This window comes from Nilaparvata lugens, chromosome 6, assembly GCF_014356525.2.
Source record: "Nilaparvata lugens isolate BPH chromosome 6, ASM1435652v1, whole genome shotgun sequence".
In the NCBI taxonomy this organism is placed as follows: domain Eukaryota; kingdom Metazoa; phylum Arthropoda; class Insecta; order Hemiptera; family Delphacidae; genus Nilaparvata; species Nilaparvata lugens.
This window is the reverse complement of record NC_052509.1, coordinates 64405286-64432447: the sequence shown is the minus strand read 5'-3', so window position 1 is coordinate 64432447 and position 27162 is coordinate 64405286. Positions and strand designations below refer to the sequence as shown.

The window sequence follows — 27162 nt, the reverse complement described above, 5'->3', positions numbered from 1 at the left end:
ATGTTACTGAACATTGATTGTAGAGATTTTCATGCTCAATCGACTCCACTTGATTTTTTTTGTTTCAATTGTATCTGAAGCCTGATAATTGGGAATCTATCTGCATTGATGAGGCGGAGCTCCTGAAATTTTTACAGATATGGGACTTGTGGCAGTTGATAGAGCTTATCGATGACTATTTTAGGTATGAATTTGATCAAAATCGTTGGAGCCGTTTCCGAGAAAATCACGAAAACCCCTGTTTTTGACAACATTTTCGCCATTTTAGCCGCCATCTTGAATTGCATTTGATCGAAATTGTTCGTGTCGGATCCTTATAGTGGAAGGAACTTAAGTTCCAAATTCCAAGTCATTCCGTTAATTGGGAGATGAGATATCGTGTACACAGACGCACATACACTCATACACACACACACACACACACACACACACACATACAGACCAATACCCAAAAACCAGTTTTTTGGACTCAGGGGACCTTGAAACGTATAGAAATTTAGAAATTGGGGTACCTTAGTTTTTTTCGGAAAGCAATACTTTCCTTACCTATGGTAATAGGGCAAGGAAAGTAAAATTTGAACATTTTTTGTTCATTTGTTCTCGATAAAGCTGAGAAAGCGCAAAAAAACGCTGGAAAAACGCAGATTTTGGGCGTATCTTTGGCGTTATTTCAAATTCCTTCTAACACATATTATTACACCCTAGCTTAGCTTCTGTACTAAATTTGAACAATTTCTGTTCACGATAAATCTAAGAAAAGCAAAAAAACGCTAGAAAAACGCTAATTTCGGGCGTATCTTTGACGTTATTGCAAATTCCTTCTAACACAACATTATTACACCCCAGCTGAGCTTCTCTACTAAATTTGAACATTTTCTGTTCATTTGTTCTCGATAAACTGAGAAAACGCTGGAAAAACGCAGATTTTGGGCGTATCTTTGGAAATTTTTCCAAATCCGTTCTTAGTGCGCCTCTAAAGGGCCAACTGAACATACCTACCAAATTTGAACGTTTTTGGTCCGGTAGATTTTGAGTTCTGAGAGTGAGTGAGTGAGTGAGTCAGTCAGTGAGTGAGTGAGTGCCATTTCGCTGTTATATATGTAGTTATTTTAGACACTTTTTGTGTAGTAGAGAAGTTGATATTGTGGTAATTATTCATATTGAATGAAAAAGACTAAGAAATTGTCAAAAAACCACTGATTTATTGATAATTAGAAAGACCGGTTTCGGTTATTACACCATTGTCAATCTAATTATCAATAAATCAGTGGTTTTTTGACAATTTCTTAAAAACTAAGACTAAGAAATTGTCAAAAAACCACTGATTTATTGATAATTAGAAAGACCGGTTTCGGTTATTACACCATTGTTAATCTAATTATCAATAAATCAGTGGTTTTTTGACAATTTCTTAAAAACTAAGAAAAAACTAAGACTAAGAAATTGTCAAAAAACCACACATTTATTGATACTTAGAAAGACCGGTTTCGGTTATTACACCATTGTCAATCTAATTATCAATAAATCAGTGGTTTTTTGACAATTTCTTTTTCATTCAATATTTCAGACACATTGAAATCTAGCCGATAAGAGATCCTCACCCTGTCGTGATTGGCTACGGCATTTTCGCACAAACGAAGCCCCACCTTTAGAGTTATGCAATGAAATGAAAATATGTGAATTACCTGTTCCTCATTACTAGAAGAGGCCACCTCAACAATGCCCTGCTCATTTTCAACAGGCAGCAGCTCACATTTGATTTCTTCATCAGCACTCAGCGTGCTTGAACCACTACCCAAGTCTTCTGTATTAATTTTCTCAACTTTTTCCCACCTAAATAATGTTGCTTTTGGAATCTGAAATGAGAAAAGTTTCAAATTAAAGTTAATGTAACACCAATAAAAGAAAAATGTTAGTTATTTGTATATCTAGAGTGAAAAGTACGACTTTTTCTCCCGGTGGGAAAAGTTTGAAGCCCGAGGCGAAGCCGAGGGCAACAATTTTCCTGAGGGAGAAAAAGTATTTTTCACTCGTGATGTACACAACATTTTACCTCCATCTACATTTTTTTATAGAAACTGCAAATAAAATCATTTCAATAACTTACGTATTGGTGACAATGTTTCCTAACAACATAACCTAAAAACCTGTCGTCTGATTGGCACTGCCGATTGCGCTACCTATCGGCAAAAGTTGTAACAATTATAACAGCTGGGTGTCTACCAAAAATGGCTGACTCCAGATCACGCGGTTCAGATTTGAATTGAAGATCAAAAATATTTGTTGGCTGGTATTTTGAATAGAATAAAATATTTTTAAAATTGTATAAATTTTTATTGTTTACTAAAATTAAGAATATAATATCATACAAACATATATTTCATGAGTTGATCAAATTTCTGGTTGTGGTATTGAATTCAGTTGACTCAATGACAGACACCTCTTTATGCTTTCTCATCTGAGCTTAGACCTTCTAACCTATTATAATGTTAGTTTTTAAAATAGAGATGCTTCCCATGTTATTAAAATGGAGTCACTTTTCCTCCCTAGGGAGTTTTTCTGTTTTTTACTACCGAGAGCGAAAAAGTGACACTTTAGTATTTTTGTTTCAGGGAGTAAAGTAAGTACTTTAGACAGTAGGTAGAGGAAAAATAAAAATAGTAACGATTGATTATAATACGATGAACAAGTTCATAAAATTGAAGAGTTGGCAAAACTTGGAAATGAGAGTTGTCAGAGTTTACCAGAGATCAATGGTGTAACAACCGAAACCAGTATGGTTGTTCCTGATAGTGTATTCCTTAGTTCAGTCTCTGCTTACCTATGGGATTGTAGGATGGGGGGAACAAACTACTTGCACCTTGACCCCCTCTTAAAAATGCAAAAATCTGGTGTGGCGCACTCACACAACTTTCCTTGCCGTTATGAAAATTGATCACCTGACGCTAGTATTCACGCGCATCTCAAGAGTCTACTATTCAAAGATCTGAGCCAGCTGGTGACAGGACAATAACGCTGGAGACACACGAGGTCTGCTATCTCTTCATAGTGAATGATTTAATAGAATCAACAGTTGCGAACAGTTTGCAATTGAATAATCACATTTTCTCAAATTACAAGCTTATTTTCAATTTTAGGTGAAAATGTTACTGGACATTAATTGAAGAGATTTTCATGCTCAACCTTTTCCACACGAGATTTGTCGTTTAAATTATATTTGAGACCTGATAAGTGGAAATCTAAAATCAAACTTTGCATAGATGGGGCGGAGCTCCTGAAATTTTTACATATATGGGACTTGTGGCAGTTGATAGAGCTTATCAATTACTATTTAAGGTATAAATTTGATCAAAATCGTTGAAGCCATTTTCGAGAAAATCGCGAAAAGCCCTGTTTTTGACAAAATTTTTGCCATTTTAGCCGCCATCTTGAATTGCATTGATCGAAATTGTTCGTGTCGGATCCTTATAGTGTAAGGACCTTAAGTTCCAAATTCAAGTCATTCCGTTAATTGATTGATTGATTGATTGATTGATTGAGTACTTTATTTATGTAGATTACAATATATACTGGCTTATACACTTATATACAATAGCTTACAATACAGCAAAATTATAGATGAATTTACATAATATAGACTAAGAAAATAATTATTGAACTGTATATGATATGAAAAAGCAGTTTGTAATATAATAACTATAGATAATAATCATATTGTTATGCATCTACATAAATTGGCGGAGCTTTGGACATATCAATGTCCATTCTTCGGAAAGAATATTAAAAATATCCTCCCCACTAACTCTCTACCAAAATTGGGAGATGAGATATCGTGTACACAGAGGCACATAATAAGAAAAGAAAGATATTGTCAAATTTCAATATAATATTTATTAACAACTTTAAAACAGTAGCATGGTTTCACGTTTACCAACGCATCATCAGCTGTACTGAGGAATGAGGATACAGAAACATTCTTAACCTAATCTTAGTAGTCTAGAGCTCCTAAATTTAGTCTAAAGCCACCCAACTATTTAGGAGCTCTAGACTACTAAGATTAGGTTAAGAATGTTTCTGTATCCTCATTCCTCAGTACAGCTGATGATGCGTTGGTAAACGTGAAACCATGGTACTGTTTTAAAGTTTTTAATAAATATAGTGAAATTTGACAATATCTTTGTTTTCTTATCACGAATGAAAATAATAACAACTGAAATAAATCTGTGGTTGGACAATATCTACGGTAGTCTTTTTATTTGCATTATGAAAGAGTTGAGAAAACCTTTGCTTCGAAGCTTATCCAAAATACAGAGTGGCCCATAAGTCAGTTGACGCTAGCAATTTTTAAGGTCAGCTGTTGTAACAAACCAAACCACCGCTGTTCAGGTTTGTTTACCACAGTTTAGTATGAGGTTATGTTTGATGGTTGTTCGTGATAGTGTGTTCATTGTTATTCGATAAACAATAAAAAAAAGTTAGCAACAGAACAGAGTGTAACAACGTGTAAACTGACTTATGGGCCACTCTATACTACCTTCACTACGGTTCAGAAGCTACAGCTTTTGATCCAACTAAAATATACGTACCCAAAAGAATTTACTCTGATAAGTAAACTAGTAGTTCTGTGAACAGTAGACCTCACGCCGTATTCTCATCCACAAGTACCTGATTGAAACTATAGACCTTCTGGAAATACAGCAATAGACTGGCTTCTCCACACATCTGTGTAATCACTTGTCAGCTGATTTATGATGAATAATTCTATAGTCTGATTTTTACTCTAATATTGGCGTATGAAGGAGGCTCCTTTTTCCTTTTTTATTATCCTTGAAATGCAAATTTTCCAAAAACCTTGTATGTACGTCGACGCGCAATTAAAAAAGGAACATACCTGTCAAATTTCATGAAAATCTATTACCGCGTTTCGCCGTAAATGCGCAACATATAAACATTAAGAGAAATGCCAAACCGTCAACTTGAATCTTAGACCTCACTTTGCTCGGTCAATTAGAGGAGGCTGTGGTTCAAAACTGTGCGAGGTCAACTGTCCACAGAACTACTAGTTTTATCAATAAGATAATATTGGTCTCGAATCTTATCATTCTTCAACAAATATATTGCATTAATTAATAAATTTTAAAGTTTGGACTTTTTCAATTGTTTGTAATGGATTTAATTTATTTTGGAAGTATTTATTAATTCAAAATCTTTGTTCTATGTTATTTTGGATTGTAAATTGGGATATAACTAAAATAGCTATTTATGTATTAAGAGCGTAATGTGCGACTTTATCGCTCGCGCAAAATAGTTATCACGCGACACGAAGCGGAGCTTGATAATTTTGCAAGAGCGATAAAGAAGCATTACGCGCGAATTACATACAAAATTTTTTCTACAAATACACAAACCTGTTAAATCACTTATATCTGGCGGAGTTAATAATAATTCGTCTACACTGATATCCATCATGGCAGTAGAATCGGTACAATTACCGACTTTTTAGGTTGAGATCTGCCCAAGAGTGGTTTGTCTTTTGGCGAGCTGCTTATCATCAGCTGATTAGCAAGCGTAAAGAAAATCTACTGCGCATGCGCAGATGGTTAGCAAGCGAAAAAGTAGATTCTCCTCAGAAATAATCTGTTTTACGAGGAGAATTGAGTATGTAAATCTTTCTTTTACGCGCAGTTGTAGAAAAAAATAATGTTTTTGTACTCAGGGTACCTTGAAACATAATTATAGGAAACTTGAAATTAGGGTACCTTAATAAATTATTTTTTGAAAGCAATACTTTCTTCACCAATGGTAATAGGGCAAGGAAAGTAAAAATGTGAAAGTAACATAACCTAGCTACATTTGAACTGTTGAATGAATTATACCTGAAACCGTTTTAGGCTTAAGCCTGTCATTTTTTTTCTAGAATTTGTGTGATTCTGAATGATTGAATGAATTGATTAATGAATAGTTTACATACCTGATACTGAGGCGACACCCTCCTTATCGACACACTATCCTCGGCGGCCGTATTCGCGTCAGGATGGACCACTTTGACAGAAGTCGGCGTTATCAAGTCACTGCATAACTGTTCAATTTCCGCCATATTTCTTTCCTCGAATTCCTTCTTCACCCTTCGCCAAAGCACTGTTTTCGGTATACCGAACTGTGTCGACGCGTACTGTAGGCTGCTACCATCTATCGACAAATTAATAAACTATTTACTTTCTAAAAACTAATACACTACAAAAATATGTACAGAAAATTACACTCAGAATACATTTATAAATTATAGTACGGTAGTATAAAATCTGGTGTGGCGCACTCACACAACTTTCCTTGCCGTTATGAAATCTGATCACCTGCCGCTAGTGATCACACGCATCTCAAGTCTACTATTCAAAGATCTGAGCCAGATGGTGACAGGACAATAGCGCTGGAGACACGAGGTCTGCTATCTCTTCATAGTGAATGATTTAATAGAAACAACAGTTGCCAACAGTTTGCAATTGAATAGTCACATTTTCTCGAATTTCGAGCTTATTTTCAATTTTAGGTGAAAATGTTACTAAACATTAATATTGTAGAGATTTTCATGCTCAATCTTTTCCACTCGATTTTTTTTGTTTAAATTGTATCTGAAGCCTGATAATTGGGAATCGAAAATCAAACTTTGCATAGATGGGGTAGAGCTCCTGAAATTTTTATAGATATGGAAATTGTGGCAGTTGATAGAGCTTATCAATGACTTTTCTAGGTATGAATTTGATCAAAATCGTTGGAGCCGTTTTCGAGAAAATCGCGAAAACCCCTGTTTTTGACAACATTTTCGCCATTTTAGCCGCCATCTTGAATTGCATTTGATCGAAATTGTTCGAGTCGGATCCTTATATTGTAAGAACCTTAAGTTCCAAGTCATTCAAGTCATTCCGTTAATTGGGAGATGAGATATCGTGTACACAGACACACATACACTCATACACACACACATACCAATACCCAAAAACAAATTTTTTGGACTCAGGGGACCTTGAATCGTACAGAAATTCAGAAATTGGGGTACCTAAATTTTTTTAGGGAAGCAATACTTTCCTTACCTATGTTAATAGGGCAAGGAAAGTAAAAATATGCTAATAAGGTATCTAAAATATACAACATATAACTAATACAATACAAAAAATATGTAATTGAAAGAATAAAAATGTACAAGAACAAAAAGTGCACAAATTACACAAAATAAGATCAGTGGCGAAATACATTTATAAAAATTACAGTAGTGAATAAGATGCTGATAAGGGATGTGTTGGTAAGGCAGTTTCTCTACTCCACTATATGAAAAGTTTTTTACTGTACGGTACATAAAATTACACCACAGAGAAAAATATAAGAAGAAATCCCATGGTATAGGGCGTTTATGTTCCAAATCCCACTGTTGACTCAAGCCGATAGTCCTAGCAGTCCTTTTTCGTGAAGCTGAGTGACGCTGGTAGTCTCTCATACTATGCCTTTCTTACACTCTCACCTGGCCAAAACAGTAATAACAGACAGTAATCGGCTTGAGTTGACAAAAATCAGCTTAACATTTTGTGAAGCTGGCAATCTCTCATACTGTGCCTTTCTTACACTCTCATTCGACCAAAACAGTAATAATAGACAGTAGTCGACAGTAATTGGCTTGGGTTGACAAAAAATCTGCTTGAAATTTGGAATACATTTGTGAAGCTGGCAATCTCTCATACTGTGCCTTTCTTACACTCTCATTCGACCAAAACAGTAATAATAGACAGTAGTCGACAGTAATTGGCTTGGGTTGACAAAAAATCTGCTTGAAATTTGGAATACAAACGACCTACACCATGGGATACTACTTATGCTATCTTTTCTATATGATTATACTAATTGATTGTTACAATTAAGAAACGTAATTGCGTGATTACAAATAGTTCAATAAATATATTTTTCAGATAGTTCGGTTACTTCAAGATACAAAACAATTCTGGCTAATGAGTTAATAGTCAAGTCACGAGGTAGTAAAAAAAGGCCCTTTTGAGGAATTAATTCGAAACATGCTAAATTTTTCGTGTACAGTAATACGTAAATCTCGAATCTCAAGCTATTGGACAGCTTGGATACAAAAAAATTGACCTTCTAGCCATGGAGCTTTTTACAGGGTGCCCCAAAAATCATGAATTTTCTGTTCCTTTTCCAGTTCTTTGAGATTAACGCCAAATCGAGTCATCGGACAAAAAAATCATTCTAACCTTTTTTTAGACAATGAAATTTAGAATAAAATAAAATAATTCGGAGCTCTCCAACTTCTGGAGTATTGGACAGCTTGAATACAAAAAAATTGACCTTCTAGCCATGGAGCTTTTTACAGAGTGCCCCAAAAACCACGGATTTTTAATTCCCTTTCCAGTTCTTTGAGATTAACGCCAAATCGAGTGATCGGACAGAAAAAATTCATTCTAACCTTTTTTTAGATAATACAATTTGGAATAAAATGAAATAATTCTGAACTTTCCAACTTCATTGAGTGCTGAGTTAAAATTTTCAAAAATGAGTGATTTTTTTACAAACACAGAAATTTGGAGGAATTTCGTTTTTAATCAACCATATCTTCCGATTTCAAGTATCGAGACCTGTATTTCCTAAGAGACCTGTATAGCACTCAACTTCAAATTCAAATTCTTTATTAAAAAAAAAAAATTAAACAATCAAATGCATTCCAAAAATCAAATACAATATTGTTTCCTAATTTCTAATAGATGTGTTCCCTATAGGCTACCCTGTGTGAGGACACTTGAATATATATAATAAAATATTTATATACAAATTTAAATATTATATCATGAAGAACATAATAATTGAATATGGTATTATATTGAAATAAATCAATATGTCAATATTTATAATCATTCTTGCACACATTCATACGCACACACATGTTAACCTCAAGGTGCGTACAGATATAAGCGCCTCTAACACGCTCCGCAATCGCTCCACGCACGCTCCGATCATGAACATTACGGGAGATGTTAGCTCTTCTCGCGTTCCACTCTTGCTCCCCGGTCGATCATCAATCGATCTGCTCGAGTGACGTTCGATTGCGGAGCAGAGCGAAAGTCTGTACGCACCTTTAAATTCGGTTAAGCATGAGCCGGATTAGCGATGATCTACTGTATCTGTAAAACATAAATCTCACTTGCAACAGCTTCCAGTGCACCATTCATCTGCTCCATGGGATATCCCTTGCGGTGAATCCTGTGGCAGGCGCCGATCCGCCTGGCTCGACAGTACAGTGTTGTCTTCGGGACACAGTGCTCTCGTGCTGACTTGACAAGATTCTTACCGGCCCGCATGTCTTCAATGGCCGCCTGCATTGCTGCTTCACTGTGAAAATCACAAGCATAATCCAATTTAAGTCGAATTACTTTGGGAGAGGGGGGAGAGAGGGGGGAGGGGGATTTCGAGCAAAAAAGCTTTCTTCAACTGTCAGAATGCCTCTACTAACATCAATTTTATTTCCCATTTTCACACAATATTCATTGTATAATAAAGAGAAGGGAGGACGATTATGTGGGGGAAAATATCGACCACTTAGATTCCGAAGGCACTACGAAAAGGGAAAATTGTATCGCTCAAGTTCTTGCAGAGAAGGGACTAACTTTCCTAAATTCTAAATTACTAGTTTATAAATATTTTGGACTCAAAATTGGAAAAAAAATCGTGAAGTGTAAACATAACCTATTTTTGGACAATATCTATCTAAATTTGGGAAAGGAACAGTTTTGGGCTTTAAGCCTGTTGTTCCTTTCCCAATCATTCATAGATGAGAATTATATTGTATCTATCAATGTATAAATGAATAAACACCAAACAAAGCCCATGACCAAGACTCCTGGAAGCTAATCACCCGAAACGCCGATCCCACCTCGATGAGAAAAGGCTGAGAAGAAGATGAAGAAGAAAAAGAAGAAGATTCATTGAAGATAATAAAGAGTGTTCCACGAAAGGTGTAACAGCCGGCCATGTTATTTCTACATGAAATTTGCAACAAAAGGTGTCCAGTAAAATTTGCTTATATCGACTTTAATTTTCGAGTTATACTACGAAAACTAGCCTATAATAGTTATTTGTTCAACTAGTGCGCAAAGTGACAGTTTGCTGCACCGAAAGAAACGTTTACGCCCGAGCCGTAGGCGAGGGCGGAATGGTTTTTTTGAGTGCAGCAGAGGAACTTTGCGCACGCATTTCACATTAAATTTTTCCTACATTTACCATTGAATATGAAAAGTGGTTGATATTGGTAAAATGATGGCTGAGTTCCATCAAATGTTTGTCTGTATAATTTTGTTATTAATAACAACTTCAATTTATTTTAAAATTGATAATCCAATTGAAAATTGATAATCGATAATTTATTCAAATTAAAAATTAAATTAATCCAATTAATTTGAAAATTTGAATAATTTTGAGTAAATCTTCATTTCTAAATAATTTTTCAACCAATCAATTTATGAATGAAAAAATATTATTTGAAATAATGAATAATTATTAATATTCAAAATGTCTAATTTAATGAGTTCTCATTTCAATTTATTTGAAAATCAGAAAAAATATAGATAGAACAATTCGCATTCAAAATACACGCCAACAATGCCAATAGCTGATTGGGATGGCTGCAAGATAATAAGCAAAGTACTGGGTGTCTATAAATGAATATAGGGGTTTTAACGCTTTATAAGATTTATTACATTATATTTACAGTTATTAATGATATGTCAAATGAAAGAGCAACTCAATCAGTTTTATATACAAGCTTACAAGTGTTCTATGTGAGGACCATTTGACACACGGCACACATCAATTCTATAGCCGAGTTCTTCCCAAACGTTGAGTAGTGTGTCTTCTGTCTTCTAATTGTTGCAACAGCTGCTTCAATCCTCTTTCGTAATTCAAGGAGGTCAGCTGGTAACGGAGACACATACACACGATCCTTGATGAAACCCCAAAGGTGAAAATCGCATGGCGTTAGGTCGGGTGACCGTGGAGGCCACGCATAGCAAGCTCTGTCATTGGGCCCCTTGCGGCCAATCCAGCAGTCGGGTACAGTTACGTTCAACCAATCGCGTACTTCGTTATGCCAGTGAGGTGGCGCACCATCTTGCTCACCAACGAACAAAAACTGTTTGAGTTGCTCTTTCATTTGACATATCATTTATAACTGTAAGTATAATGTAATAAATCTTATAAAGCGTTAAAACCCCGATATTCATTTATAGACACCCGGTATTAAGAGTACGCAAAGTAATACTTTGCGCACTAGAGCGGAAAAGTGATTCTTTGCGTTCTGTAATCAGTGCAGGAATGGTCACTTTTCAAGGTAACTGTAGGAAAATAATTTTTTCATTTCATATCATTCAAAGTGAAATTCGCAACAAAAAATGTCCAGTAAAATTTTCTTACATCGACTTTAATTTTCGAGTTATAAAGATTTTTCGATATTTTTGAAAAACGTCATTAACTAGAAAACTATTAGTCAAAATATTTCTATAGTGAGGTCCACGTTATAATGGCAGTGAAGAAAGATAGGAGAAAAACGTTGCCGATCCTTTGTCTTGTCAATGTCTTCTATAGACTGTAGCTGATACAGGTTAATTGATGTAATATCAACTGTTCATTCTCGTTCAAAATAATCAATTATATTTTATTAAGCAAGAAATTATACTTTTTAATAATTTCATAATGAATTCACATAATAAAATTAAGATGAAATAGTTTGTTATGTTAAGCTGCGTACACATATAAGCACTTCCAACCCGCACCGAGCACGCTCCGCCCTCGTACCACCATCGAACCACAGTCGCTCCGCCCACGCACCCATCATGAACGTTACGGAAGATGTTAGATCTTCTCGCGTTCCCCGGTCGAACCACTGTTGCTCGCCGGTCGATCATCAATCGCGCTGCTGGAGTTACGTTCGGTTGCGGAGCAGAGCGAAAGTCTGTACGCACCTTTAGAATCCTCTCGCTGATGACAAACCATGCATGATGAACATATGCATGTTTGTCATGCAAGTTCTACCGTTAGTGGCCAGCCTCAGTGCAGCGTACTTATGGGTGGGAAAATGATGGATCAAGGTTGAGAGTGTGTAACTGCCCATGCTAAAATGGCAGTTTTCGATTGACAATGGTGTTGTTATCCTTGTCTATCATTCGACAAAGCAGATAGGCCTACCACCATCCTTATATGGCTCTGCAACGTTTCCAGATACTTTTTTTCAACAATGTAGAAATATAATTTACGAAATATTCAATCTCAATATTGTATTTTTTCTTTAGGACTAGTTTCAATAAAAATCTATATATATAAAAGCGAAATGGCACTCACTCACTGACTCACTCACTCGCAGAACTAAAAATCTACCGGACAAAAAACGTTCAAATTTGGTAGGTATGTTCAGTTGGCCCTTTAGAGGCGCACTAAGAAATCTTTTGGCGATATTTCAACTCTAAGGGTGGTTTTTAAGGGTTTAAAGTTCTTTTAGCATGTCTATTCTTCTTATTCTAATATATTAAAATTATAATATTGAAATGTCCATACCATAGGTTAATATATAACTATAATCTAGAGAGAGTACCTCTTCGAAACAGTTGTTCTGGTAACTAAATTAAAAATTTTGTCAGGTTGGCATTAAGTTGAGTTGACTTTGTTAGGTTGGCACCAAGTTGAAGATTGAAATGCATTTATCCAGGACCTCCTGAATACCAATTTATCCAATTAGCCAAAATTAGCGTTTTCTCAGCTTTTCTGCGTTTCCTCACCTTTTTCAATAATTGATGGAAATATATTAAATTCAGTACACAGGTTTAGCTGAGGTGGAAGAATTTTGTTCGCCAAAGATACGCCGATATAGTAACAGGTGTTTTTCGAGATCAAATTGACATAATACATTCAAATTCGGTACAGAGGTTCCGCTGAGGTCTACATGCAGGCGAGCGAAGCGAGCCCGTATATCTCATTTTTGGACAATCCAGTCGGGGGTCCAAAATTCGGTACAGAGGTTCCGCTGAGTTCTACATGCAGGCGAGCGAAGCGAGCCCGCTGATCTCATTTTTGGACGATCCAGTCGGGGATCCAGGGGGCGGAGCCCCCTGGCTAGACGGATATGGCGAGCGAAGCGAGCCTGACGGCTGGTAAAAATATAAATCTACCTTTTAAATTATTTTGCCACAACATGTTTCGGACATTGAGGCCATTTTCAAGTGATTTGAAACTAAATAAATACTGCTGGAAGATTCTTATTTTGATCATAGTTTCTTATTTAAACCAGAAGTGTGAACAAATAATATTACATCAAATATACCGGTATCATCTACCCTCTACAGAAGGCAGTGGCAATGCAGAGAATCGGCAATGTTGATGTTCTCAAAATTTCTCCACAGCCATTATAACGTGGACCTCACTAGCCTATATTAGAATCAATGATTCTAATGGATATTGCATGGAATGGTTATTGAGATATTACAATTACTTCTAGGATTCCATGAAATGTACTGAATTGTGCACATTTTCTTGGAATATCGTGAAAAAAACTTTAAAGATATGGAATTGGAACCGATTAAATCGGACCCTGAATCAAATTTTACATAAAATTTGACCATTTTAGAACATATTGCTACCACAGAAATATTTTTTGGCCAATGATTATTGAGATATTAGTAAAGGATTCTACTAATAAAGCATCTAACCAACAAACTTTGTTTCAATTTGTAATACAAAATATATAATACTGATAATTCTGATAACAAAATACTGATATTGGAATATGAATATCTATATAATTTAGAAGCGAAATGGCACTCACTCACTGACTGACTGATTCACTCACTCACTCACTCGCAGAACTAAAAATCTACCGGACCAAAAACGTTCAAATTTGGTACAGTTGGTTTGGTTACGGTTTCAGTTGGCCCTTTAGAGTTAGGAACGGATTTGGAAAAATTTCCAATGATACGCCCAAAATCTGCATTTTTCCAGCGTTTTCTCAGCTTTATCGAGAACAAAAATGTTCAAATTTAGTACAGAAGCTCAGCTAGGGTGTAATAATGTTGTGTTAAAAGGAATTTGCAATAACGTCAAAAGTTATAGTTCTGGGGTAACCATACACCTTTTTAAAAAGAAAACTTCATTTTTAAATACATTTATAAAATATATAGCGAATAAGAAAGAAGTGCTCTCGGTGAAGTTTGGCAGTAGACTGACTAAAAGTACTATGATCGAGCATTACAATGGAATACAGCGTCAGCAATAATATTAGGTGTTACCAGATGTAACTAAAGATACGCCCAAAATTAGCGTCTTTTTTTTTTTTGCTTTTTCTCGGATTTATCGAGAACAAATGAACAGAAATTGTTCAAATTTAGTACAGAAGCTAAGCTAGGGTGTAATAATGTTTTATTAGAAGGAATTTGAAATAACGCCAAAGATACCCCTAAAAGAGCCCCCTGGCTAGAAGGATGTGGCGAAGCGAGCCTGACGGCTAGTATATACATAATTTTATATGAAAAACATATAACATACCTGTAAGATCTTTTCCTTGTATCCTTCCCTTTTAAAACCTTCTTTCTCGCCTTACGAAATTTTAGAGCATCACAACTCTGAGGATAAGAAAATATACAAAGTTGTATTAAAAAGAAAATTCAATTAATTCTACTTAAAAAATGATTTAGTACAAGTAAATTCCAGCAAAACTGTTTATAACAGTGGTCTTGTAACATTCAAAGTCAATACATTTTGTAATTTGAAGGTGCATATATGAAGCTGCTATATAATCTATACATCTATCTATATAAATAAAAATCGAGACTCAAATTTTGACATTCAATAACTTTTTTATGTGTGCACCGAATTTGATGATTTTTTTTAGTTGTGTTAGTTATGTTTAGGACCAGGTTTATCGCCTATAAATTTATAATCCGACTTCAGTACTATTTCCTACGGTCCTTCAAAGTTTATATGTAATCCTTATGGGAGAAGATTTGTGATCTGGTCCGGTACCTCCCTAAACAAAGCCATAGTGCATTCTGGTGACGTTAGCAGAGGTAGGGCTCCTACACCAATAATAAAATATCAGCTAGTGTTTTTATTGGTGTAGGAACCCTACCTGTGCTGACGTTACCATCAACCACCTGTCATGCACTATGACTTTGTGTACGGAGTTAGTGGCTGGCCACATACAGAAATAAAAATCAGCTGTTATAATCATTGCGTCATACAACAGCCGTCGGTAGATAGTAGACAAGAGTGTGTGCTGCTCCATAACCACCCAAGTATTTTATTCTAAACGCCCCGACTAAAAACAAAATGACTTTTCTGTGTGTAACCATCCAGCAGTGCGGCCTCAGTTTAAAGACTTACACGCTCTAAAGACATTGCTTTGTTTCGAATAATTGTGCTGTCTTCGGTGTTTAGAATTGATTGATTTTTAGTAAATTATTACTAGATAGACATCGATAATATTGAAATATATGATCTTATATGAAATATATAATCGTGATCCGATTAGCGGATCACGTGCTTTGATTATAAGAATTTTTCATTGAATTTTATTCAATATTCTGTAATGTCGATAAATTGTGCACTGGTATTAATACGATAGTTTGGAGTTGAAGTGTAGTAGATTGGTACCAGCTGTGGATGATGGTTCCTTAGAAGACCTATACAAATAATTATCACTCCCCTATCATTGAGAAATTGGAAAATGTTGGGATAAATTGATTCACCTCATGAAAGAGAGTTATTCATATTGCATCATTAATTACTGAAGAATGACAGAATAATTAAATTTTTTTTTAATTTAGCTTAGCTGATATTCATCCTAAAATGGACGATGCTAAGAATATGGAATTTTGTGTTATCATCGTATATCGCATATTTCCTGGGCCATCTATTGAAAAATCAACAACTATGAATGCATTAAATTCATCTTTGAAACACTGATTTAACCTATCTAATTTTTTTCAATTCAACACTTTAATCATAGATATAACTACTAATTGATTGAGAAAAATATGTTTTCGGAATAATGAATGCTGCATGACTAAGCACGTAGGAAGTCCGTATTGAGATGTAAATTGAAATTCTGATTGTCAGATAAATTTAATGATTCACCAGATAAAGTCAAGTGTGACATGAGATACATTGGGCCATATGAATAAAACCAAAGCATATGCTCATGAGCATGAGCATGGAGTATAAGGTTTTGCTCATGAGCATTAGGTAGAAGTATAAGCATTTGCTCATTTTTATATGAGTAAGCTTTACCTTATACCATAGCCACCTCTAATACTTTAATACTTTAATAAAGTATTAGAGGTGGCTATGCTTATACTCTTACCTTATGCTCCTGAGCTCTGGAGCAAATGCTCACGTATTTTAAAGATTTTTCATCAGCTGATTTGCTTTTGTGGCCTTACTTTGTTTTTATAGCTCACGGAAGCGCTAAATATGCAAGTAGGAGGCACCGCTTGTGTTTGCGTCGTCTGCTCTGTTTTCTATTTATGAATTGAGTTTTAGGTTAGTTGAGTTTAGAATTTTGAAATAATAGCGTGAGAAAATGTCATCTCTATAATAATCTTTAGCATATTCTTATAATATCAATAGCCTTCTTATAATCGTCTACACTCTCATCTTCTTAAATGCCTATTTCCTATTTTGTGATAGCTATCTTTATATCTTTTGTATTTATTCTATTGTAGGGATAATGGTGATATATATCATGGTTGAATCTAAAAAGAGTTTTATAGTTCTCAACTATTAGTTGTGATCGTATCTGGTATAGTTTCCTCTTCCTCATACGAATTAGTTGAGCCATTTTACTATGAGCAAAAGGTGATAAGCTGCTCTAGAAGACTTACCTTTTTTGAAGCATTTGCTTCAAAAGTTGAGCAAATGCTCTAGTTTATTCATACTATTTTGATTTTAAGCTTCTACTTTCGAGCAAATGCTCAAACTATTTTTTTATGAGCATGAGGAAAAGGTTTTGCTCACGTTTATTCATAGAAAATGAAGCAAATGCTCCATATTTTAGAAGTATAAGCAAATGCTTAACTTTATTCATATGGCCCATTGACTTTTTGGCGGTAAGAAGTTCGTCGGGCCAGCTAGTATATGTAGTAAAATCGATGATAGGAGGAGGTGAAAGAGGAAGAGGCAATGAAAGAGAATGAGGAGGAAGAGGAAAAGAAGAATAAATAAAAAAATCTGGTGTGGCGCACTCACACAACTTTCCTTGCCGTTATGAAAATTGATCACCTGACGCTAATGTAAACGCGCATCTGAAGTCAAAGATCTGAGCCAGCTGGTGACAGTTCAATAACGCTGGATACACACGAGATCTGCTATCTCTTCATAGTGCATGATTTAATAGAATCAACAGTTGCCAACAGTTTGCAAATGAATAATTACGTTTTCTCAAATTTCAAGCTTATTTTCAATTTTAGGTGAAAATGTTACTGGACATTAATTGAAGAGATTTCCATGCTCAATCTTTTCCACTCAAAATTTTCCGTTTAAATTATGTCTGAGATCTGATAATTGGAAATCTAAAATCAAACTTTGCATAGATGGGGCGGAGCTCCTGAAATTTTTACAGATATGGGACTTGTGGCAGTTGATATAGCTCATTAATGACTATTTTAGGTATAAATTTGAACAAAATCGTTGGAGCCATTTTCGAGAAAATCGCGAAAAGCCCTGTTTTTGACAAAATTTTCGCCATTTTAGCCGTCATCTTGAATCGCATTTGATCGAAATTGTTCGTGTCGGATCCTTATAGTGTAAGGACCTTAAGTTCCAAATTTCAAGCCATTCCGTTAATTGGGAGATGAGATATCGTGCACACACACATACAGACCAATACCCAAAAACCACTTTTTTGGACTCAGGGGACCTTAGAACGTATAGAAATTTAGAAATTGGTGTACCTTAATTTTTTTCGGAAAGCAAAACTTTCCTTACCTATGGTAATAGGGCAAGGAAAGTAAAAGATGAAAATAGAGGAAGATTCCAACTTTCTAAGTAAAATCAAAAGATCAACTCACCACATCCTTGGCCTCGTAATCGGTATCCTCCTCAATCGTCAAATTGTGTTCTATCTCACTTTTCTCATTGCCTATCTTCGTTTTCTCTTTTCTCCCCTCCGATCCACTTTTCCCTCCCACTACCACCGCCTCTTCCAACATCATATGATCGGGCAGCACAATAATTTCAGTCTCTTCTTCGCTATCTCCATCCTCTGCTACCTCAAGGTTATCTTTATCCTCAGGGTTGGTGGTGACCTCCTTGGATTTGGGTTGTGCCGCTGGAGTTTTGCACTTCAACACTAGTTTGGCTCCTCCCTCCTTCTCTGATTGGTTGTTTACAGTCAGCTGTGCTCCTCCCACCGATGAGCTAGTGTCGTTGGTGGTTTCGCACTTCACCTTCAAAATACAACAAAATAAAGTGATATTGAAAATGGAACAAACTACATATACTATGGTCATTTTGGTTTAATTTCTTAGTTTATATTGAATAAATATATTACTGCAACTTAGGTCTACGCACAGGTTTAACCTTTTAGGCTACTCCTTAAACATAGATGGACATAAAAAAATATACTGCAGTTTTGGGATCATTTTATATATTTAATAGTATTTTTCTTGTATTATTTTTATATGTTGTAATATTAGATTATTATAATTGTGTATGTTTTTTGAGAAATAAATTTGAATTTGAATTTGACTATACTACTTCTAAGATAACATAACCTCATTTAGGGCCGGTTCACGAGCTCGGGATTTAGCTAAGTTCTAGACTTTAAACAGCTGGAGTCAGAAAATTTGGCTTTCCGAAACGGGGCGTAGTCGCAGTCATTATCATATTCACGTTTGAATTAAATTTCGAAAAACTAGAAAATTGAACACAAAATAAAATAAAAAGAAAATAGTGTAGAGTTTCAGCTATTTTGAATTATTTAGTAATGTTTCATCAAGGAAAAACGTTTCCAATTATAGAGAAATGGGAAAATAAAGATTTATTTTGCTTTTACTATTACTGCGACTACACCCCTTTTTGAAAGTCAATTTTCTGACTCCAGCTGTTTAAAGTCTAGAACTTACCTAAATCCCGAGCTCGGAAACCGGCCCTTAGACAAAGTCACTTATGAAAGTTGAGCCTGGTTTTCACAAGTAGAGTTAGTGGTTGAGTAACTGGAATACTAAAGCCTGGTTTTCATTAGTAGAGGTAGTGGTACTAGGTACTAGATTTTAGTAGAGTAGAGTGGGAAAGCACCGTGGGATAGTACTCTACCACTAAAGCCTGGTTTTCATTAGTAGTGGTAGAGTACTAGGTACTAGATTTTAGTAGAGTAGAGTGGGATAGCACCGTGGGATAATACTCTACCACTTGCCTTCCCCCACCACCGCTTCTCACTCTACTCTACCACTACTATGCTAATGAAAACAACCTCGAGCTAGTAGAGTCGAGTATAGTTCCGTATTGATATTTTAAGGTTAGTTCTGTTCACTAGACAACACACTTTACCTAATATTCTCAATTGTAGTGAAACAGACTTTACTCGATCAAGTAAGTGGAGTGGTGTTAGCTCGGAAGAATTAGTATGCCAGTTACTCGACCACTAACTCTACTAGTGAAAACCAGGCTTAACTCTACTCTACTTACTTGGTCGAGTAACTGTTTTCACTACAATTGAGAATAGTAGGTAGAGTGTGTTGTCTAGTGAACAGAACTAGCCTTAAAATGTCAATACTTAAACACTTATTAATAAATTTTAATAAATGAATACTTTTCAATAAATAACAATACCTCTTTAACTTGATAACCTAAGGCACGAATCCACTCTACTAGCTCGAGACTGTTTTCACTAGCCTAGTAGTGGTAGAGTAGAGTGAGAAGCCGTGGTGGGGAAAGGCAAGTGTTAAGAGTACTATCTCACTCTACTCTACTAAAAACTAGTACTCTACCATGAACGTTTCCATTGGGAGAGTTGACAAGATAGTTAGTACTTGCCCAGGGAACTCTACCAATGAAAAACAGGCTTTATGGAGAGAAGTAGTTTCAGATGTATCCTGTAATTTCTTGATAAAATGATCACGTAACACCTCTGTGATGAGAGCTTGATTGGCTAAAATTAGAACAGAGACGATTGTGTTATATACTAAGTCAAACCTTCAAACTAATAATTGTGTGAAGTTCTGGTCCGGAATATTTGAGAGGAAGATACTGGAGCGAGGTACCTAGTTTTTTATGTATCCTGTTAATTCTCGATGGAATAGAAATGAACACGTCACACCCCTGTACAGAGAACTTGATTGGCTGAAATTAGAATTGGCTAAAATAGATTGTGTTCTATACTATGCTAAACCTACAAACTGATTTTGGGACGTGCTGGTCCAAGATATTTAAGAGGAAGACTTGTACTTTTCAAAGAAATTCATCAAAGGGATACTCGGTCTTATCGCTTCTTTCTTCAGATACCACAACACCGAACGACAATATTCGGAGTTCGGCTCGCTCTTTCTTCTTTATTGATTCATAAAATAAGTACATGATAGGGAGAGAAAAAATAAGGTAACTTTGTGCCATTCCTCTCCCAAATTTAGATAAGGTTACACATAGTCCAAAATAGGTTGTCTTGTAGTTGTTCACTTCACAAAGTTTTTAGTCCTTAATCATTTTCACAAAGTATATTTTTAAATTTAGATACTTCAAAACCAAACATAGCCTAGTAGAAATATTTCATATTATTAGAACTTTGCGTGAATGTAATGCTCTGCCACTTGATATTATCCTTCCACCATCCTCATCACTATTCTGAAAGAAAGTGCATCGACACCTACCGGTACTTTTTGCTTCAGGATAGTAAATTATGGCTGGATGCGAGTAGGGTTGTGTTTCTTTTTACAACGATATACATAAGAAATACAGTAGTTTTGCATAAAATTTACGAACTGCATGACTCTTTCCTCTTTTTTCGAGAAAATAAAATATTAAACTTACATCAGTGAGTCCGCAAATCTTCAGAACTTGAGCTGCTTTTAAAACTGAGCATAAACGATCAGCCTTTACATTGATCTCTCCTTTGTAGATAAACTCAATGCACGATTTCACATCTTCGCCTTCTATACCACTTATTACAATTGCTGTTTTTTCTGAGCCGACGTCTGATAAAATTTCCTGGAAAATCGATAACATAGGCCTATTAGATTTAAAGTAACCTAGTACAATAGTATATTAAAATATTATTAGATGAAAGAAATGAATAATTTTCATGTCACAAATTTCTGGATTAAAATCGTTGTATTTGAAAACAAAGTACATACTATAAGGCCTATTAATCTATTGTGTGAAATTAATTATTAATAATTTGTTACAAGAATAACAATAGAAAAACACCCCTGTTTAAATAGCTAGAAAGTACCTTTTAAACAAATATTATTTAATGTAATTTTATGACCTGTGATATATTGTTAAATTTGTGATTGCTTGTATGTTTTATGACGATGTCAAATTGCATTATTGTTCAGACAATAAACGAATCTTGAAACATTTATTAAAGACATCTGTAAAAACATGAATATGTCAATAAAGTTTTGGTTTTACAAACATAGAATTATATCGCCGAAAAACTGTAATCAAACTTACCTGGAAATATGGACTGCAGGCTGACAAAAGTATTTTATGACAGTTTATCTTTGTTCCTTCGGCATACAGAGTAATATCAGACATAGAGCCAGTTTGTAGAAGTTGATTAAAAAGATCACTGACATGATACAAGTAATTTTCCCATTTCATACTGTAGAAAGATTGGGCTGCCATGGTTGTTTCTTGTTTGTTTATAATGTTCGAGCAAGTAAACCACCCTATTTTAATTTCTAAAGCACACAATAAAAACTCTTAGCACACATAATGAATAAAAAAGAATTTTAAAAATTTATACATATACAATAATTATAATATAAATTCTTTAGTTACCGTATGCATAGTTTAAATGCAATTTTTCAGAAATAATAAAGAATTAAACATAACCTCAACTTAGTTCCAGCTTAGTCACTTTCCACAAACTAATTATAGAACACAGTAAAAATCACTTTAACTTTACAAAAGATTCAAACGATTGTAGTCTTTGAGAGAAGTTTTACAATATAATTCTGTAAAATATTATAAATATTGTAAGTTAACTGATTTCCAACGACCTTCTACCGATGCTTAACTATCTGCCCTAGAAAAGCCATTTAGTTATTTCCCAAAAATTTTAAATGTGTATTTTGAATTGAAATACTATTTAAATATGTATGTAAATATTTCAAATAACCATCAAATTTGTAGCAACACAGAAAAACATTAAACCGCACGCCAGATAAACAAAACTGAAAACATCTTCAAGCTTGTATCACCACCATCATCATCATCATTCGAACGTTGCTCTGACGTCACAATCAACTATGGCTGACTTTGGAGGCAAAATTTGAATAAACGAGGATACCGATTTTTTAAATTACTAATATTGAAACGTCTTTTGTGTTTTGAACACTAGGTACTATAAATTAACAAATTTTAAGATACTTTTCATTATTATTTGGAATATTTTCCTTTCCAATTCATTATTATTTAGAATATTTTCCTTTCCAATTTTATGATCTTATTATTTCAACGCCATAGAAGAAAGAATAGATTGTATACCTAGGCTAATAGGAAGATTCTGTTAGTACTGCCATAGATAAAGGATAAGCACATGGAATATTGCTTGTCTCTGGTACTGCTCAGAAATTATCCTAAACTGTTCTGCTCGCCTGGTAGAACTAAACTTGAATCAATCTGTTTTCAAACAAGCTCCAGTCAAGCTCAATCGGTTCTCCTTCATCATCTGTGTCCCTGGTAGGCAAACTTACAAAAATCTAGTCACTGGAAAAGCTGCTACAAAATAGTATATTTCGCACCTAGAGCAGACAGAAAATGAGATTTTTCCAGCTCGAAATTGGTTTTCAAGTCCGAGGCCGTAGGCCTCGGACTAGAAAAGAATGAGAGCTGGAAAAACATTTTTGCCCGTGGTGCGAACGATATTTTTCGCCACACTACAGGTATTGCTGACAAAATAAATAAAGAATACTCGTTAAGCTATCGTACCTATCTCTTGATTATAGTGGTAGAAGATTTGCAGTCAGGATTTCAGTTTCTTTTAAAATTTCACTCGGAATACCACAGTCATCTTCAAGCATTTTTGAAAATTCGGAATGCACTAATCAACAATAAATAATTGAATAAAACTGGTTGCGAAGCAAATTAGTTTGATTCGAAACTGGAACTGAAATCATGGCGACTTCAGCTGATGATGAAAGTGGACACTCGCCCGATCTAGCGGATGACTTATTAACTACTTCCATGAGCGGCTGGAAAGAGACAACTTTCTGGCCTAGACCGGAAAAGAAACCCTTTTCTGACGTTGTCTGCAAACAAGGTCTTTCAGATCTATGTAGGGACTGGAAAACAGCTGCTTTCTGTGCAGTTTGGCGAAAAAGCTATTTATGTTATAAGGACGGACAGTGGCCGTTATTTGCAGGGCCGAGCATGATGGATTTCTATAGTGAGGTTCACACGTTATAAGGGCAGTATTTGATTAACATTGGTGTTGCTATCATTCGACAAAGCAGATAGCACTATCCTTTTCTAGCTTTACAACTTCTGCCAAATCCGTGTTAATCAATGAAGAAGTATAGTTAATTAAGGCAGACAATCGGCAAAGCTGTTCTCCTATCTTTATCCACTGTCATTTTTATAACGTGGACCCCACAATAGTCCTGACTACACAGTCAGTAACTCTATATTTAACCACAGTATGGCCATTGGATTTTATTCTTTTTCCAGCCACTGCCATTAAGATTCAAAATATTTGAACTTTATAATGGAGCTTATAAGGGATGATGATAAATAAGTAAAATCTAAGTTGAGATTATTATACTACTAGCCGTCAGGCTCGCTTCGCTCGCCATATCCGTCTAGCCAGGGGGCTCCGCCCCCTGGACCCCCGACTGGATCATCTAAGAATGGGATCAGCAGGCTCGCTTCGCTCGCCTGCATTTTTCATTTGGGCATTTTTATCATATATTAGGACAATCCTGTCGGGGGTCCAGACTAAACGGCTGGCTAAATGGATATGGCGAGCGAAGCGAGCCTGACTGCTAGTAATAAAATATTCCCAGGATTGAAGTAGCAGTGCCTTATCAATTTTTCCGCGATAAATGCATTTAAATCTTCAACTTGGTGCCAACCTAACAAAGTCAACTCAACTTAATGCCAACCTGACAAAATTATTAATTTAGTTGCCAGTTAACAACTGTTTCGAAGAGGTGCTCTATCTAAATTATAGTTCTATAGTAACATATGATATGGAAATTTCAATTATAATTAAGAGATTGGGAGAAGAAGAATATACATGCTAAAAGACGAACTTTAAACCCTTAAAAACAACCCTTAGAGTTAAAATATTGCCAAAAGATTTCTTAGTGCGCCTCTAAAGGGCCAACTGAACATACCTACCAAATTTGAACGTTTTTGGTCTGGTAGATTTTTAGTTATGCGAGTGAGTGAGTGAGTGAGTGAGTGAGTGAGTGCCATTTCGCTTTTATAGATATAGATAGATCGTACAAAATTACATTTAATTAATTAATCAATTACAATTGACTTGGAGGAATATGCGACGCAGAGAAATGGAGGGAGATACCTAGTTTTTTATGTATCCTGTTAATTCTCGATGGAATAGAAATGAACACGTCACACCCCTGTACAGAGAACTTGATTGGCTGAAATTAGAATTGGCTAAAATAGATTGTGTTCTATACTATGCTAAACCTACAAACTGATTTTGGGACGTGCTGGTCCAAGATATTTAAGAGGAAGACTTGTACTTTTCAAAGAAATTCATCAAAGGGATACTCGGTCTTATCGCTTCTTTCTTCAGATACCACAACACCGAACGACAATATTCGGAGTTCGGCTCGCTCTTTCTTCTTTATTGATTCATAAAATAAGTACATGATAGGGAGAGAAAAAATAAGGTAACTTTGTGCCATTCCTCTCCCAAATTTAGATAAGGTTACACATAGTCCAAAATAGGTTGTCTTGTAGTTGTTCACTTCACAAAGTTTTTAGTCCTTAATCATTTTCACAAAGTATATTTTTAAATTTAGATACTTCAAAACCAAACATAGCCTAGTAGAAATATTTCATATTATTAGAACTTTGCGTGAATGTAATGCTCTGCCACTTGATATTATCCTTCCACCATCCTCATCACTATTCTGAAAGAAAGTGCATCGACACCTACCGGTACTTTTTGCTTCAGGATAGTAAATTATGGCTGGATGCGAGTAGGGTTGTGTTTCTTTTTACAACGATATACATAAGAAATACAGTAGTTTTGCATAAAATTTACGAACTGCATGACTCTTTCCTCTTTTTTCGAGAAAATAAAATATTAAACTTACATCAGTGAGTCCGCAAATCTTCAGAACTTGAGCTGCTTTTAAAACTGAGCATAAACGATCAGCCTTTACATTGATCTCTCCTTTGTAGATAAACTCAATGCACGATTTCACATCTTCGCCTTCTATACCACTTATTACAATTGCTGTTTTTTCTGAGCCGACGTCTGATAAAATTTCCTGGAAAATCGATAACATAGGCCTATTAGATTTAAAGTAACCTAGTACAATAGTATATTAAAATATTATTAGATGAAAGAAATGAATAATTTTCATGTCACAAATTTCTGGATTAAAATCGTTGTATTTGAAAACAAAGTACATACTATAAGGCCTATTAATCTATTGTGTGAAATTAATTATTAATAATTTGTTACAAGAATAACAATAGAAAAACACCCCTGTTTAAATAGCTAGAAAGTACCTTTTAAACAAAATATTATTTAATGTAATTTTATGACCTGTGATATATTGTTAAATTTGTGATTGCTTGTATGTTTTATGACGATGTCAAATTGCATTATTGTTCAGACAATAAACGAATCTTGAAACATTTATTAAAGACATCTGTAAAAACATGAATATGTCAATAAAGTTTTGGTTTTACAAACATAGAATTATATCGCCGAAAAACTGTAATCAAACTTACCTGGAAATATGGACTGCAGGCTGACAAAAGTATTTTATGACAGTTTATCTTTGTTCCTTCGGCATACAGAGTAATATCAGACATAGAGCCAGTTTGTAGAAGTTGATTAAAAAGATCACTGACATGATACAAGTAATTTTCCCATTTCATACTGTAGAAAGATTGGGCTGCCATGGTTGTTTCTTGTTTGTTTATAATGTTCGAGCAAGTAAACCACCCTATTTTAATTTCTAAAGCACACAATAAAAACTCTTAGCACACATAATGAATAAAAAAGAATTTTAAAAATTTATACATATACAATAATTATAATATAAATTCTTTAGTTACCGTATGCATAGTTTAAATGCAATTTTTCAGAAATAATAAAGAATTAAACATAACCTCAACTTAGTTCCAGCTTAGTCACTTTCCACAAACTAATTAATAGAACACAGTAAAAATCACTTTAACTTTACAAAAGATTCAAACGATTGTAGTCTTTGAGAGAAGTTTTACAATATAATTCTGTAAAATATTATAAATATTGTAAGTTAACTGATTTCCAACGACCTTCTACCGATGCTTAACTATCTGCCCTAGAAAAGCCATTTAGTTATTTCCCAAAAATTTTAAATGTGTATTTTGAATTGAAATACTATTTAAATATGTATGTAAATATTTCAAATAACCATCAAATTTGTAGCAACACAGAAAAACATTAAACCGCACGCCAGATAAACAAAACTGAAAACATCTTCAAGCTTGTATCACCACCATCATCATCATCATTCGAACGTTGCTCTGACGTCACAATCAACTATGGCTGACTTTGGAGGCAAAATTTGAATAAACGAGGATACCGATTTTTTAAATTACTAATATTGAAACGTCTTTTGTGTTTTGAACACTAGGTACTATAAATTAACAAATTTTAAGATACTTTTCATTATTATTTGGAATATTTTCCTTTCCAATTCATTATTATTTAGAATATTT

At 34.8% G+C, this 27162-nt stretch overlaps 2 protein-coding genes across 4 annotated transcripts in view; both read right to left on the bottom strand.

Moving 5' to 3' along the window:
- The window catches only part of LOC120352085 (protein bric-a-brac 2-like), a 36775-nt gene extending 14317 nt beyond the window's left edge, over positions 1 to 22458 (bottom strand). Inside the window, exons 1-8 of one of the 3 annotated variants that reach the window (XM_039431663.1) lie at positions 22241 to 22458; positions 21700 to 21929; positions 21055 to 21231; positions 18099 to 18476; positions 14578 to 14654; positions 9197 to 9384; positions 5972 to 6189; positions 1686 to 1856 (exon numbers count right to left, since the gene is read on the bottom strand). In XM_039431663.1, the coding sequence (XP_039287597.1) occupies positions 1686 to 1856; positions 5972 to 6189; positions 9197 to 9384; positions 14578 to 14654; positions 18099 to 18476; positions 21055 to 21231; positions 21700 to 21873 (1383 nt within the window). In that variant the 5' untranslated portion in view covers positions 21874 to 21929; positions 22241 to 22458. Of the gene's footprint in view, positions 1 to 1685; positions 1857 to 5971; positions 6190 to 9196; positions 9385 to 14577; positions 14655 to 18098; positions 18477 to 21054; positions 21232 to 21699 lie in introns of all 3 variants that reach the window. The other 2 variants (XM_039431666.1, XM_039431664.1) reach the window with 2 other exon arrangements.
- A 1269-nt stretch (positions 22459 to 23727) lies between these two features.
- Positions 23728 to 26948, bottom strand: LOC120352053 (protein bric-a-brac 1-like). Its single transcript, XM_039431504.1, has 3 exons — positions 26185 to 26948; positions 25539 to 25715; positions 23728 to 23736 (listed from the first exon to the last, which is right to left on the bottom strand). The coding sequence occupies exons 1-3, from the start codon at positions 26356 to 26358 to the stop codon at positions 23728 to 23730; spliced, it is 360 nt and encodes a 119-aa protein (XP_039287438.1). The 5' UTR covers positions 26359 to 26948.
- Positions 26949 to 27162: the final 214 nt, after the last annotated feature.

Excerpts from the sequence above, each read along its gene's own strand:
- LOC120352053 (XM_039431504.1), bottom strand. The coding sequence starts at position 26,358 with ATGGCAGCCCAATCTTTCTACAGTATGAAATGGGAAAATTACTTGTAT. Across the intron at positions 25,716-26,184 it reads CCTGCAGTCCATATTTCCAG|GAAATTTTATCAGACGTCGG; the intron begins GTAAGTTTGATT and ends TCGATTTTCCAG.